The following is a 16,114-nucleotide window of genomic DNA, read 5'->3' as shown; positions in this document are numbered from 1 at the left end:
GAAAACTCCAGCCTGGTGCTGAAGCTCACAGCATCTTTAGTCTAATACTTGTTTTGTTCAAGTGGAAGAACAGAGGTGATAAACAAGAAAATCCCCCCATCAGAACGTCAAGCTTTGTCGTGAATGCGGTTTAACTGCCAACGGAGCATTTCTCCCGTAAGCCCTGCCCAGATCTTCCATCCGCCGGAGAGGAAACACAGCCCACCTTGCCTCCTCACACGAGAAGATTCATAACAAAAACGTATGATAGGTGGCACGGGCAACAAGGTGAATGGATAAATAAGGTTTATGTACTCCAGGATGGCCTACCGCCTTTGAAAACCATTTGAGACATCCAACCCCCAGGACAAAGGGCCTGACAACAGCAGCACCAAGGTGCGGCTGAATCTTCTACCCCGCCACATGAAGTGTCAGGGTGAACACTAGCACCAAGTCCTCCGAAAGCCTTCTCCAAGTCAGAGACAAGGCAGGGACCTGAATATTCACGATCATCTTCTCTTTCTCTCTCCCCTACTGCAGTGACTACACCTGTGCCCAGAGCAACCTCACAGGTGGTAGGTACCAATACCACAGCAGGAAAAGAGGCTAGAAAAAAACAGTCTGTGCAGCTTCTCCAAGTAACATGAAACCATGGTGGGGAGAGCAGACAGGTCTGCAGTGAATCAGATTCCTTGGCTCATGCCTTGTGTAAAACCCACAGTCTGCTAAGAAGAGGGGCTCCTACCTGTGTAGGAGAATGATACACTCCAGCTCCTCTTTTTTCACTACCAGCTGGTAGACACAGATATTCACACCATCCACACTTGGGGTGGGAACATGGTTTGGCCCTAGAACTGACCTCCCCCCCATATGTCGCAGCACATGCCACAGTTGAGACAGCCATGATACACAGAGTATCACCACATAATTTCAGAAGGCTTTAAGCATTTGCCCATACACAGTAACACCTCACCACATCAGAAGGCTTCAGGCGTCTGCCCATACAGAAGAACATCAGGGCACTTCACAATGCTCCAGGCATCTGCCCTTCCTGTCCTTCAGCCCAACTTTTTATCCCACTCACATTGCTGCAGTGCCCCTGTGTGCCCTCTGTGCCCTTTGGTGGTTGCTCAGTGCCCCTGGGCACTCCATGGCTCATTGCTGTCAGTGCTGCTCACCTGCTGCTCACAGCTGTGCCCACTGGGGATGAGGTTGGGCTGCAGCCCCATCCCAATCCCCACAAACTGAGTCCCTACACCCAGAGGACACAGGGATCTGACCACCAACCTGAGCTTCACCAAAGGGAAGACCAAGAGCCCTGTGACCTCTCTGGACAGGACAAACACAGCAACCATGAGCTAATGGAGCTCATACAATGCACACAGAGCTCACTACCTCTGTGGTGCTATGCCTTGGCCACACAGCACTACAGGAATAAACCCCCAAACGGGAAAGATTTTTTGAACGTAAGAGGCAGAGAAAAAGCAAAAGTCAGTTTAAAAACCCAAAAAAGGCATTCTAATTCACAGAAGTTGACATGACCTATCAGCACAGAAATGAGGGGGATCAATCAAGCCCGTGCTTTTCCAGGAACAGTGTCTGCTGTTTTACGGTCCTTTCCAACCTAACACCTGTAACAGCACTTGCAGGTGACCCTGCCAGCCAGGGCTATGCTCAGAGCTGGAGCTTCTGCCAGCATCTCTCTGCCTGTGAGGGATTACAGTTCTTGAAAGCCACAGGCTGACACAGCAGTGCCAGCAGAAGCCAGTAATGTAGACCTGGCTCCAGATCAAGGGCACATTTTTCTGGGCAGTGTGAATAGGGGCTCGTCCACACACAGACCTGGCAATGCTCAGTGGTGTGGGAAGAGTTAAAATTCCGTGGTTGCTGTAATGTAATCACACCACAACAGGGTACTTAGGACCACCACAATTATTCCTGTGCAGGACAGGAAATAAGCTGCACTGGTATTAAGGTACTTTTGAATGCATCCCATTGTGGGGTTGCAAAAATTAAATGCAAAATAACCCCTAAGCAAAGAAGATATTGTAAAAAAATCTTGCTTTTGACAAAGGCTAACATGTACCATCCAAGTCTCCATCCTAAGTGATCTACGGCTTCTGTGATTCAGAAAATAAAAGGCAAGAGGAAAAAAAAAAAACCACATAAATATGAAGGGACTCCCTACAATGACCAGAATTTGGAGAAAAACTGGGCCTCTGGTGACTTAGCCCAGAGCCGTATCTGTCACGTTCCTTGCTTTTCAGTGATAATCCAGCTCTGCTTCCTTCCATTGGGATGCAGCAGTCAGCTGCCTGGACTCCAAACAAGTACCCATTACCCTAGGGAAGGGACAACATGCTGCAGCACAGGCTCCTCACCTGGGCTGGTAATAGGTCTTGATACTACACAGCAGTGGCTCAGCCTTCTCTTCAATTTTCTACAGAATTTTTAGAACGGGTCAATTTTATACCTGTTTCAAGGTGGGTTCTTCAAGGATTTTCATTCACTGGGATTATTGAAGCAAAAGGCAGAAAAGGAGGCTCTGCCTTTTCCTCCCACATAGAATGGCATCACTCCTTCAAGGTGCCCTCTTGGTACTGGAAGGACAAGCACTGCTCATCCTCAGTACTGCACAAAGGTAGCACAGGCAGCTGCATTTCCACCTCTAAAACTTAGTCCTGCCACCCTGGAAACCTACATCACTTAGAACAGAGCCCGTACCCACAGGAACTGGAAACAAGCCTTTGAACCAATTTCCTGAGAGAAGATATCCATTGTTTTCAACAGTAGCACCTTTCCCCAGATCCGGGAATGGGAAACACAGAACACTCTCCAACAGGTATCTTGTCATCCAGCTGCCATCAAAGTGTCATATTTCATGGAAGATGAGGATTTCTCTTTTCGTTGGCATGTCTGAAAAGGAATTGAAATTCCAGAAGCAAACACTGAAAATTTGCTGACTACAAAGCTAGCAAGAGCAGAGTGTTGTAACAGGGTGTGTACCAGGGAAAGTTAACTGAACCTGACAGTCCAAGAGAGTAACAGAAGCTTCCCAAGAAAGGTGTGTGCTGCAACAAAGCCCTGGCAGATGACCTTTCAAGGGACTTCCATCAGAATGAATAAAAACCTATTTAATGAGATTAACTGATCATTTCACTCCACCCTCATTATAACACTCACTGAGAGGGAGGAATGTTTTTTCAGCCAAGTATGTGACTCCATAGGGAATGCCAGGACTGTGACAGAAGATAGGAAAAATGCACAGGGGAGCCCTTCACCATTGCAGTGTGGGCCACAGATACTCAAACTCCAACTCATTTCAGTGGCTACTCTGTGTTGGTTTAGAGAGTTCATATCAGAGGAACTATTTCATTATTTTAACCACACCAGTGTGAAAAATCTGAGCTGATGTGGATAAAGCTATAACAATTCAAGGTACATCCCAGGAAATGCTTAATTTCCAGTTAACCCTTTCGTCTGTTTGGGTTGTAGTTTTTTTTTCAAGAAACACAGTGCAGCACTACTTTGCAGAGCTTGTGTTACTTAGACGTGGAAAACTCCTCTATTTCTGTTAAAATCCTGATTATTGCCTTTCCATTTAATAATTTTTCTTCTTAAGCTCCAAGAAATCAAAATGCATTGGCTAAAACTTTGATTACTACTACTGCCCTGGCAATTCTCAGGAAGTCTGAGGATGAAAGACTGAAGCAAAGACCGTGTTCTTGTAAGTGCCTAAGGAGCTCACTTCTTACAGTTCCCTGCCACACTTTATTGAGCTCATCCCTCATGTCTGAGCTCATCTTGGCAAAGTCCATCTTCACTGTCCTTCAACCTGCCAAACCACAGGTACATCTGTATTGGGCATCACCAAGCAATTCCATAGCCGAGCTCTAAAAAATCTAAGTGTCAAGACTGCAAAGTCAGACACAAAGGACTAGAGGGCATCTCAAGAGACTGTCAAAAGTACACCTCCCTGCACTGACGCAGGAGATACCCAGACCAATAAATGCTGCCTACCATACTCCTTAAAGGCTGCTGAGGAAGGAAGATTCCTCAGCAACTCGAGGTGATCAGGTCCCGGTTTTTAGCACTTTCCAAGATATTTGGAAGAAATGGAGACCTGAATCCCCAGTTCAGAGCACAGCAGTTTGGCTGCCAGAATTCTTCATGCCCCAGTGCACACATCAGGGGAACAACTGCCTTAAAGCACTAATTCAGGCCCCCTCTGCAGCCCAGCCCAGCCAGCTTCAACCACTCTCCCTAAAGGAAAGCCTCCATCACCTCATCCTATTAAAAAGTCCACAACACATGCTGAGCCAGGAAAGAATCCCAGAGCAAGGTTCAGCCTCACATGCCTGGGAGTAAATTTTGGGGTGTGAAAAGACTTGTTTGCCATGGAGCTGAAGCACGGAGCAACTTTTAACTCTATGTGGTTTCAGTCCAAAAGTCAGGCTTCAAAACTACATTTCTTTATCCCTACAGATGTGCCAATACAGCTGTGGTACATGTAACTCTCTGCTTAGGACAACACAACTGTGACAAAACAGGAGTACTATGACAACTCAGCTTGAAAAATGAAAGTGATCAGGAAAGATTTGGGGCTTTGATGCCACAAAAAAAAGTGCAACCGACAGTCCACCCTGATCACTTGGAATACAGTATTGGCTACATTATAATAAAACTTTGCCCAAGTTCTCTTTAAACACCACTGCTGAAATCATTCCCACTTAGTGCTGCTGTCCCAATTAGCGATCTCGTCAGAGAGCGCGATCGTTCCCCACCACGCAGAAAACGCGATCGCCTCATTATTTTCAGCAGTAGAGTCAGCCAACGTGGCTTATTCTCTTAATGAATTAATTCTCATAACTTACTAACGCTTCAAGCTACTATAAACATCTCTTGAAAGCATACCACAATTTTAATCGGTTTCAAACATCAGATGTTGGGTTTGATATTTATGATTGTTCTGACTCTGTTTCATTTAAGGGCTCCTTTTGTCTATGAAAGCAAAGATAAGAAAGTTAACTGGGACACCCACTGTCAAGCCTCTAATTTAAGGGGAAATTGCCTTTGTCGCTGACTATCAGATGCTAATAGCTGCTGCTACTATTTTCCCTATGATACCAGGCCAGTGATCTTAGAGAAGTGTCCTTCATCCTATACAAAGCAATGATTGAGTCAACTAATTGAACAACTGTGCCCCTGCAGTTTCTAAAGCAGACATTCGTCTAAGTCCATTTTAACCTACAGGAGAAAAATACCTCTAATAACTGTAGTAAGAACTCAGTGTGGCATTGTGGGGAGGTGACTGGGAATTATTTCCTTTTAAAGCCTCTTTTATAAGGATTCCCTATTAGCCTTTAATTAGCATGCCAGTTCCTATTCTGAGGTTTCTGATCACTTATAGCCCAGTTCAACATTCACGGACGGGAACAAGACAGGCTCCCTTGAACTCAGTGGGGTCTGTGGGGGGGCTTAGGGCCATGCAGGGAACTCTCTAGTACCAACACAAAGTTAATTGAGCAAGCCTGTGACACCCAGCTCTAGGTGTCAGCCTTTGTAAGAATTTTCCTATGGAAGATCAAAAGAAAATCTGGACTTCCAGATTTGGGGCTATGTAAATATATCATCTGTACTCAGCAGGTGTAACACTAATTCATCTTTTGCTGTAGAGAAAAGTGAGATGATCTATCAACCTCTTCGGTTTGACTATTTACATGTATTTTAAATCTTTGCTTACATAAAACTACAGTGAAGTATTTTAGAACAGAGCATCTGCCAACACACATGCAGTTTTCTGCTAAAGGCAGGTATATGTAAGATCATCAGTTAGCTATGACAGGTGATTTAGTGTGATTCATCTTTCAGGATCATCTCATTCACGAGGAAAATTGAGTGTCATCCCCATCCATAACCTACAAATACCATCTAGATACTTGAAAATGACAATAGGTTAAAGGATGCAGCAGCCAAAATATTCGACCCAAACCCTTTTGGAATAGAACCTGAAAACATCAGTAATCCAGACAGAATTACTAACACAGATTGCCAGGGGCTAATGAACATAGAAGACTCTTTACCCAGCACATAATTTTGCTGTTGCTGGGAGAGCACTACCCAGTCATTTCAGCACAGATCCAAGAAATTTCCTTCTTTTGGTGTTTCTCCTTCTGAGCCAGGCATAAATTCTGACTAAATTAAGACCTGTGGTTCAAAACAATTCAGTAGAAAGCAAGAAGTACAAAGGTCAAAACTTCGATCTCTGCCTTGCAGGTGCACATCCAGAGCACACAGCCAAAGAGGGATGTGTGCTTCTGGCAGTGACTGGCAACCACTCGGGAAACGAAATATTTGGGGTCTGCTCCCTGCATCACCTCCTCCATTCCCAAATCCTACCCAGCCAGGATGACACGTCCTGGGCTTTGCTGTAATGGCAGCCAACATCACCTAATCTCCATCAACGCACTGGAAATCAAATCAGTCTGAAATAGAACACAGACACTGCCTCTACCGAAAACAATGGATGATGGGTCAATCCACTGGGAGCTACTAAATTCATACAAAATATTTCAAATGGCCATTCCACCTCCATCTTTCCTTTTAAAACACAAAAAAAACCCTCAAAAGAGTTTTTAAAAAGAGGCGCAGGCCCCTGAGTTACCAAACCATTAAAAGGATTTCCTGTGCCCCACAAAACAGGTGGACAGCTCAAAAGCCCAGCCTGGCGATTTAGCCTACACGTGCCAGATTCAAGATTTGGCCAAAAACCTTAAATGAACCAATGTAACAGCTGCCACAAAAGCTGACAACCTCTGATCAATATCTTCCATGTTTAAGGCAGCACAAGCTTCCTCTCTGCAAAACAATCCTAAGCCTGCAAAGAGTAAATAAATTACAATAAATTTAAGAAGCTTGAGTTTTGTTTGGCTTAGGAAACCCAGGCAGAACCCTTAATTTTTCAACAGCAGCACATCCTAATCTCAAAGCATTTGAGACATCTATGACAGGCCAAAAAACCCCTCTTAAAAAAACCCTAAGATATTCATCAAGGCTGCAGATACTATGTGTTGCAAAGAACTAATGAAGCTTAAAAACCATTGAAAATGTTAACACCATGAACATGAAAATACTGAGTGTGTTAAAGCCTTTTGCATGACTTCATTCTACATCTTTTAATTCCTAATTTGACTTTGGTTTTCAGTCTAGATTATAAAGAAGATTTAAAACACAGATACTTTTTCCCCTTCCAATGAAGCCTTCCCATTAATAAAAGGGAAACAAAGAAAACGAAGAAAGTGAGTAGTAAAACTTTTACAACATAATAAAGTATATCAGAATCCCAGTGCAGCACAATTGGAATTGTCTAAAGATGCTGAATTATGGGTGGTTGTCATATAAAGTTCAGTCCACGGTATTAGAAATCATATTCTCCAGCAACATGTATATAATTGAGAGATCTTCATAATAACCCTCAGTTTAAAGGCTCATAAAACTGCGCTTTACCTGTAATTTGCACGAGGAAAGAATTCTTAAAGGAAAGTAACATCTTTTTCTCAGAAAGACTCTGAAGGCAATACACTGTGCATTTTTAAGCAAGTAATCCTAGAAGCTCTCTCTTTCTTTCACAGATTTCAGCAGAGCATTTTACTAACCCTTGGTTTAAATAGATAAATGTGTATCTGTAGTACACAAAAACAAGAAACAAAATTAGTATCACATAGAGAGAAACACTAAGTATATTGAAAGAAAAGCGCACTACATTTTTTTCCAGACTATAAGTGCAGAGGTTACATTAAGGTAAATATCTTGATGTAACACTGTAACCAACACTTAAACAAGGTAGGGCACTCACACACACAGAAAATGAAGACTGTTGTTTTTATGAAATTGTGTAAACTACATTTATCCACCTCCCATATATAACAGGAAAATAATTCTATAAGTATTATCAGCTCTTGAGACTTACTGTGCAGACTCGCTAAACTCTCAGTTTCTGCCTAACATTTAAACCAAACTCCTTTCAGTTTGTTAAAATCAACTACAGTTTTGTAAATAATTTTGTTTGTTTTCAGATAAAGCTACTTCAAGCTGTTTTGGGAAGCAAAGTAAGTAATAGCAACAATAATAATAACAACAATTTGTATTTGGATTTCAGAACCTGAGGAAACAAAACCAGCACATGTCAAGCCTAGCGTTTTCCTACCTGGAGCAGGTAAGGACCAGCTCTCAAATGCCACCTTGGGATAGTTCAGACTAGTAATCCCATTCATGTTTAGATGAGACACCAGCACAAACAAGAACCAAAAAAATAAAGAAAATCTTCCCTGTCCTCCTCTGTTACTAGCAATGCCAACAGCAGTGGCTAAGACCTGGTAAGCAAACCAAGGACCAGGGAGGACCAGACCAACGCAACCCTCAGCTAGAGAGAAACAGGCTTAAGAGGAGACTTACTGCCTGCCATGTGACAGGGGGAGGTGTGCTGCCCATTGGGAGTGCTAGAGGTGAGGTCGATGGCCATGCCGCAGTGCTCCCTTTCAGGCGAATAGTCATTGTCACCTGCGAGCACAACACAGGTCCCCGTAAGTTTGTGTCCCCTTCTTCAGCAGAGATACACAAAGATTAAGAAACACAACCCGCTCGTTCCCTTCGCCCCTGCCCTTCCCTCCTTTACTGTCAGTGGCCCCAAGTAAACTTTTGGCTGATTTAAGAGTCCCCTCAAAGCTACTGTCACCAGTCTTTTACTCTCACTCCTGTGGCAAACCTTGTCCCAGATGCTTGGTTTTAAGTAAGTTAGGATTACTTTCCCATTAGCAGACAGGGACAATCCAGGCTGGGCAAGGGAAGACTGGAATAGTAATTCACCATACAGACCTTCCTCCAAAAGCTCTGGGTTAACTGGCAGTTAAACAAAGCACAACACCCCCCCCCCCCCCCCCCTTCCTGAAAATAAGAGAAATACATAGGGAAAAGCATAAAAAGTTTTTGGCTGCAGTTTGAATTTCTGGAGAGGAACTCTCTCATTTGCAAAGTTCACTCACCCTCAGCAAATATTTAAACCTAATCACCCATACACCCATCCCCATACATTTCTCAGTCATACAGAGACTTTATATTTAAATGCTACTAATTCAGTGTCAGTGCAGACACTGCACACAAGGAAGCCAAACTTTCAGGTTTCTGCATTATACAAAGGAGTAGGAAAAGAAAAGTAATTTAGAATAATCAAACAAAATAACTACTTACATGTAATATATCCATCAACAGCCTCTGCTTCCATAGTCAAAGTGCAGTGCTGCAAGGCAGAAAAGTACACCCTCAGAGACGCCTGTCAGTATCAACCATTAAATGATTAAACTTACTTAAAGCCCTAAGTAGTTGCCCATTTTATTGCTGTTGCAACCACTGCCTAGAGAAACACCCAAGTGCACTGCATGTGCTCGTTTGCAAATCACCAAACTCTTCTTGTAAATTCTGTGAGTGAGACATGCAGCTGCCTCCTGGCCAGGTGGCACTGGGATCATCCTGGTCTGACCATACCTCTTTCTCTGTGCCCCACTCACATTTTTGCCTGATCTGAGAGTTTTTCCCCAACTTTCTTCTTGTTTCTTCAAGCTGGGATGCTTTATCAATTAATCTGCTCTATCTGCAGTCAGAACAGACTTTGAGGATATGGATACTACTAACAATTGCTCTTTTCACACACTACAAGAGACTGCCTCCTGGTCTAAACAAGATAAACCCTCCCATGTCCATTCTCCTTGGACACAGTTGTTGCAGCTTTGTCTCACACCTCTGTGTGCACACACACCTGTACACACACCTGTTCACTCTAACCCTATTTATCTGCCACAGCACAGGGCCAAACATCACATTTCATACTCCCAGATCATGCATTTTGTGGTGTGAAGCAATCTTAAAAGTTTCTGGAAGCACTTTGCTGACACAGAACAAGCTATTACTTTCCCGAAACCCAAGTAACTGTATAGAATGACACCCCCTAGCTATCATTTGATATATATTGTGGGGGTGAAAAAAAAAAAAAAAAGGAGAGATCAATAATCATAACTATGTTCTTTTAAGTAGAAAAGTTAAGAATCTGACATGACCAGAGGAAAATTTTATTTCCTCTCTCCCTCCATGGCCTCTTTTTTTGCCTTTAGTTTCAAAACTCTCACTGCACCAGGCAGCTAAATTATTCACAATGAGCCATTTCTGTATTGATCGCCAAGTATATTTAGCCCTGGCTCCTGGAATTTCTCCATTACTTACTGGAAAACAGGCAGCTTCACTTCTTGTCTCCAAAACCACTTCCCTCCCCCTCCCTTAACCCTCTTTCCTTCCCTCCCCCCCCCCCCGCCTTTCCCCCAATAAATAAATACTTTTCTCTGTGTTCTTCTTTGGTATAAAGCAGATCAAATTCCCAAGGCATTCAGCACATAACACTTAAATTTCAACCTGCCTAGCTGCTACCAAACTCTCTTCAATTACTGATTTTCACAACTCTTAAAAAGAAATATAAAAAAAAAAAAAAAAGGCAAAAAAGTTTTCAGAACAGGTAAGCCACTTCCTCAAGCCCTTCAAAATTACCTTATCTTCCCCCTAGTCCAGGTAGGCAGGCACACACTGAGAAAAAGAAAGAAACATCAGAAGCAACAGGGAAAGATCATCCCAGCCAATGAAGTGGAAGGAAAGAAAGGGGAGGAAGGGAGGAGGAAGAGAAGGGAAGACAAAAAGAAACACAGAAACATCCATAATCTAAATTAAAACATAGCTTGAATTTTATTTTTTTATTTCTTCAATGGGGAGAGGAAGAGGAGAGGGAAAAGAAAAAGTTTGGTCACCATTTTTAGGCTGGTGATGGCAAATCCCAGCTGCTGAGCCCCTCCACAAGGAATGGAGGAAGAGAGTTTTGCTCGAGCTGAAGACACGGAAAGATGGAGAAAGTTTTAAAAAATGGATTTTTTAAAAAGGCAGGGGGAGAAGAGGGGGGGAAAGAGAGACGGGAAAGGGGAGCGGGATATGGGAGAGAAACTCGCCCCGCCACTTACAGGTGGGGCATGCGGAGCCGGGGAGCCGGGAAGCCCCGGGATGAGCCGGCGGGGAAACTCGCTCAGGAATGGCACATACTTTGAAGGAAGATGAAGAACGAAAAAAAAAAAAAAAAAAAAAAAAAAGAGAGGGAGGGAGGGAGGTCAGCCGGTGCTACAGCAATGCGATTAACTAGCGCGGAGAGAGAGAGAGGAAAACTTGATCCACCGGTTCCTTACGGATTCCACGGGATCGGGGGGAGCGGAGGGATTGCGGGGCGGGATGAGAAGAGGGAATGAAGGGCGGGATGGGAAGAGGGGGGCCCGGTGGGCGCACTCACACCCCGCGCAGCAAACCCGGGCCAACTTCCCCGGAGCGGCGCTCCGGCCCTGGGCGACGCCGGGCTCCGCGGCTCATCCTGCCTCTCCCCGCCCCTGCCACAACCTGTCAAAGTCATGGAAGTCCTGCCTCGCTTGTCATTTCATTCCTTTCCCCCTTCTCCCCGCCGCAGGCCGCAGCCCCCCGGGGGCGCGCAGGTGGCGGCGGGCGCTGAGGGAAATGGCAGCGGGGCCGGGCTGGGTAGCGGACCGGCGAGACCCGCCGCGGCTTCTGCCCCTGCTTTCTTCTGGTCTTCCTGGGGGCTTTTCCGTTTGGCTGCTTTTTTGGTTGGTTTTTTTTTTTTTTCGTTTTTTTTTTTTAATTTTTTTTATATGTATATTTCGGGCTAACATCAACAAGTCATCGGCGCCCGCGGGGATGCTGCACAGCCGCGCTCGGCTCAGGGACCCTCGGCACACACAGACCCGCACGGACGGACCGAGCCCCGCGTCCCGCCGGCCCCGGAACGGAGCTGTCCCTCCTCCCGCCGGGGAAGGGGGCACCGGGGAGGGAGGGGAAGGGAGGGGGAAAAGAAAAAGAAAGAAATAATAAGAAGCCAGGCGCAGATTTACCTCAGCCGCGCAGGCAGTGAGTCAGTTCCATCCCCCTTTTGTTTGTGTGTTTATTAGTGTCGGCTCCCTCTGCCCAGTGGAGGTGTGTTTGTGCACGGCAGTTGGCTGTGGGGGGACTAAGGCGGCGGAGGAGCCGTAGCTAAGGGTAATCCTGTTTTTACTTCCTCCATCTTCAGAGAGCAGAGGGTTAGCCTGGGACAGCTGGTCAAACCCCGAGAAACCGATCCGGCGGCGGCGGCGGCGGCCGCTCTCCCTCCCTCCCTCCCACAGACACACACTCACACACAGACACACACTCATTCGCTCCCTCCTTCTCACGCTTCCTTCCCTGCCTCACAGACAGATACGCGCACACCCTGCCTCTCTCTCACACACACACACACACAAGCCCTCACAGATACGCGAACTCCCTCACACCCATACACACCTCCTCCTCCACACACACTCCCTCAGACACACACACTGTCCCTCCCTCAGGCTCAAACCCACACACATTCATTCACTCCCTCACACTCAGTCCCCCCCCCCCGCCCCCGCACGGACTCACGCTCTCTCCCTCACGCACAGCCAGCCCCGCACACATTCTCACTCCCTCACCCCCACTCAGCCCTGCACACGCACTCCCTCACACTCAGTTCTTCCCTCACACGGACACACTCGCTGCCTCACTCGCACTCAGTCCCTCACACCCACACACACGCACTCACACTCAGTCCCTCACACACTCACGCTCAGTCCCTTCAGCCCCTTCCCCGCCCCGCGGCGCCTCAGCCCCCGCGGGCCCGGCGCGGCGGGGGGCGGGTGCCCGCAGCCGGCGCGAGGCCGCTCAGCGCGCTCGGCAATCGATTACAGGACAAGTGCGGCCGCCGCCGCCACAGTGCGCGCCCCGCGCCTCACGTGGGCGGAGGGCGCGCGCCCCCTCAGGGCACCACCGCCGCCCCTCAGGGCGGGCACCCCCCGCTCCCCGCCGGCAGCCGCCGCCCCGGGACTCCCGCCGGCCGGCCGGAGGGACCGGCGGAGTCATGATTCAGCACTTGTATTTATAACCGCCCCGGGCGGGGGGGCGGCCCGGCTTGTTACTAATTAAACATTCACGATATGAGTTTCCGTGTGGAGACGGCCCGGGTGCGAGTAAAGGCTCTATATGGCATTTCACCCCGGTCCCGAGAAGACGGTGTGCTGGGAAAAGTGTAAAAATCAGCCTTAATACCCTGAGGGAAATCCTCTCACTGCCCTACAGCCAAGGCTGAAGGAATGGCCCCGAGCACTTCCCGCGGCGAGGGGACATCGGCACACTGAGGAGACACCCCACAGACCCACTCGGGCTGGCCCAGCCCAGCATCTCGTGTGCGGGTGATGTTCGATGTGCTTTCCCTGCTTCCCGCAGCTCCTGGACCAGTGCAACAGCGCTGTCCTGCTCTCTTCTCTTTGAACTGCTGGGCGCTGCTGACCCTGGTAATGCCATCGTTAGGCACCAGAGTTCACTGCCCACTGGGAAGCTGAGGTTGTGTCTATCATGCATGATATACATGGACATTATCAAATTTCAGTGTGCAAAATTAAGCAAGTAAGCACTAGAAAGGGTTGAGATTCAGGATGCCCATACACCCTTGAGCCTTTTGACCCAACAGAGCAACTTATGGGAATAATGGAAGCGTTATCCTTGATTTTCCTTGGTACCAAAGGAGAGTAACACCTGCATTTTGCCACTGAGTTTCAGACAAACGCCAATGGAACTACCACCATCACTGCATACCCACATTCTTTGTATGTCAAAGGCTCTAGGTACTGGAAAATTTTGTTTTGAGGCAAAATCTTTGCTACAAAATCTTGAAGCAAAAGCCTTAATTCTTGCTCTCACTACACACAAGCACAATACTTGTTAGAGACAAGGTAAACCCCAGGTTTTATTAGCACTACCACTTTACATCAAATGAGATTCTGCTTTGTAGAACAGCAGCAGAGCCACCCAACCCTAAGAGAGGGAAACAAACCCCACTTTGGAAAAGACATTAAATGATTCAGCCAGCCCAAGACACTACAGTTAATTGACAGCTCTCTCCCTAACACCACAAATTTGAACCAATTAGTCATTATGCCACATCTGTGAAGTGGGTTTAACTAAACTCTTCTCATTTTGCATGGGAAGAAGGCTGAAAGGTCAGGGGACTGGCCACAGAGAGCACTCAGAGCTGAGCCTAGAAAGCAGACTTCATGTTTCCCACGCCTACGTATCAACAACTAGACTTGGCTTTCCTACACCAGAAAACAGACTGGCATAGCTGGAGCTGGGTAATTATACCGTAACAGTTTATGCCGGAATAACTCTCCTTGCGGACACTCTCCTCCAGATGGAAAGTGTATTCCCAAAAGCTGTCCAAATGAATTCACCCAACAGCACACACTTGGTGTTTTATCTTTTCCCCCACCCCCTTCCTCTCTTCATTTTGGGGGGTAAAAATTCCTGAGATGTGGGTCTCGGCATCATTTTGAAGCCTTCGATCACTTTTACAGATCATTAAAAGCGGGGACAAATGCAAAACATGTCATTGAAATGCTATAAGTCTTGTTGTCAAGATTTTTATGGTGCTTTTCATCAAAATGTTGAAAACTGAAAGCTTCCAGCTGGCTCTCCATACAGGTAATAACTTAATAGCTAACAGCTTTTCTCCCAAAGCTGCTGGAACCTGCCTGAGCCATGGAAGCTGATGGGAAAAGCCAGACCCATCCTCTACAGTAAATATTTTCTGATTTTTTTAATCAAGCTTCTCTGCAAGCTTTTGAAACCAAATGAAGCTGTGAAAACGAGGAGTAACCAAAGGAAGAGTATGGGGCAGGGAATAAAGTGGGAAGACTTGGCTTTGTAAATCAGCTTGCTAACTCCAAGGGCTGCAGAGATGAGCACATCCTCACTACAGCAACAGTGGGCTGAATCACTAGTTTCAAGGCAGAACTTGGCTCTGGGCTGTAACAAGAGCTCCACAGTGATTTACATTGCCCAGCTCAGCAGAGCTGCTGTGGTGATCTTGAGGGCCAGGTGATGGCTTGGGGATCAAGAGAGCTGATTCATATCCAACAATGACCAGAGGGCCTCTACATGATTTTGGCCAAGCCATTATTGCTCTGCATTTCAGTTCTGCATTTCTGAAACACAGCAATTAACGCAAGGAGAGCTTTTCTTTTGCCAAGCAATGTCCCAAGAGCAGTTCTCAGCTTTGCCACATTACAGAGGTCCCTCTGGCACACCTCTGAAAGAGCCATTCCTGGAGCTCCTGGGAGTCCCTTTCCATTGCCATCCACAGAACCCCTGCCTGCCCTGGGACATGTCCTGCCACACAAGTCCAGCTGTCCCCAGGATCACAGGCTGTGCCAACAACCACCTACTCAAGAGCTGTGATGTCCTCCTTGGCACTTGCTCAGTCTTCCTGAGCCTTGGTTCCCCTCCTGTGTGCTGGAGATAACAGAGATCCTTGGTCTCACAGGAGAGTTTAATTTTTCATCATTTGACAGCAATGTGCTTTGATAGGTTTGATGGGCTCAGCCTATTTTCAGCTAAATATTTAAACATTTAACCCGTATATATGTGTGTGTATATGCACATGTGAGAATTATTATTTTAAACCTTCATCATACTTTTTATATAAATTCTGGTTTAAAGTTTCTAATTTCCCCTTTTTTACAAGCCTGTGTAAGGTCAAGGTGCTCTAGGAATTCACTCCCAAAACCTTCTATTGGGTGTTCACATAAATAGAAGCTCAGCACAGCATAAGCTCCAGCCTTATGTATACTTTGCGAATTAGAAGAGCCCGATGTGCCGCACTGTTGCCTTGGACAGCGCTGAGCACGGCGGAGCAGCAGACCCCTGCATCGGCTCTCTTCTATTGCACTGAGCCCTCTCTTCCCTTCCCACAGAAGGGGCACTTTGAAGACAAACTGGATCCAGTCCCAATATACTGTGAAGAGGACAAACACAGACCTTTCTTTACTTAACTGTGCATTGGGCAATCTAAAAACCATATAAGCACTAATCTATTCATTACTCCATCTCCTCCTCTTCTCTACAATGAAACACTGTTTTATGCTTATATGTATCAATAAATGGACCTATAAAGAAAATAATGAACATCCTTGAATACGTTCAGAGCATACTCTAT

General features: G+C 46.2%; 1 protein-coding gene across 12 annotated transcripts in view; it reads right to left on the bottom strand.

Moving 5' to 3' along the window:
* Window positions 1-12,975, bottom strand: part of IKZF2 (IKAROS family zinc finger 2) — a 118,214-nt gene extending 105,239 nt beyond the window's left edge. For 2 of the 12 annotated variants that reach the window (XM_072931872.1, XM_072931877.1), the window contains exons 1-4: window positions 11,351-12,975; window positions 11,031-11,108; window positions 9,226-9,274; window positions 8,434-8,538 (exon numbers count right to left, since the gene is read on the bottom strand). In XM_072931872.1, the coding sequence (XP_072787973.1) occupies window positions 8,434-8,538; window positions 9,226-9,274; window positions 11,031-11,108; window positions 11,351-11,467 (349 nt within the window). In that variant the 5' untranslated portion in view covers window positions 11,468-12,975. Of the gene's footprint in view, window positions 1-8,185; window positions 8,388-8,433; window positions 8,539-9,225; window positions 9,275-9,542; window positions 9,706-10,569; window positions 10,606-11,030; window positions 11,109-11,350 lie in introns of those variants that run through there. The other 10 variants (XM_072931870.1, XM_072931873.1, XM_030278459.4 and 7 more) reach the window with 9 other exon arrangements.
* Between the last annotated feature and the right edge of the window lie 3,139 nt (window positions 12,976-16,114).

The sequence above is a fragment of the Taeniopygia guttata genome, chromosome 7 (genome assembly GCF_048771995.1).
Source record: "Taeniopygia guttata chromosome 7, bTaeGut7.mat, whole genome shotgun sequence".
Classification (NCBI taxonomy): Eukaryota; Metazoa; Chordata; class Aves; order Passeriformes; family Estrildidae; genus Taeniopygia; species Taeniopygia guttata.
The sequence above is the reverse complement of the archived record's forward strand: the minus strand, read 5'-3'. Positions and strand labels throughout refer to the sequence as shown.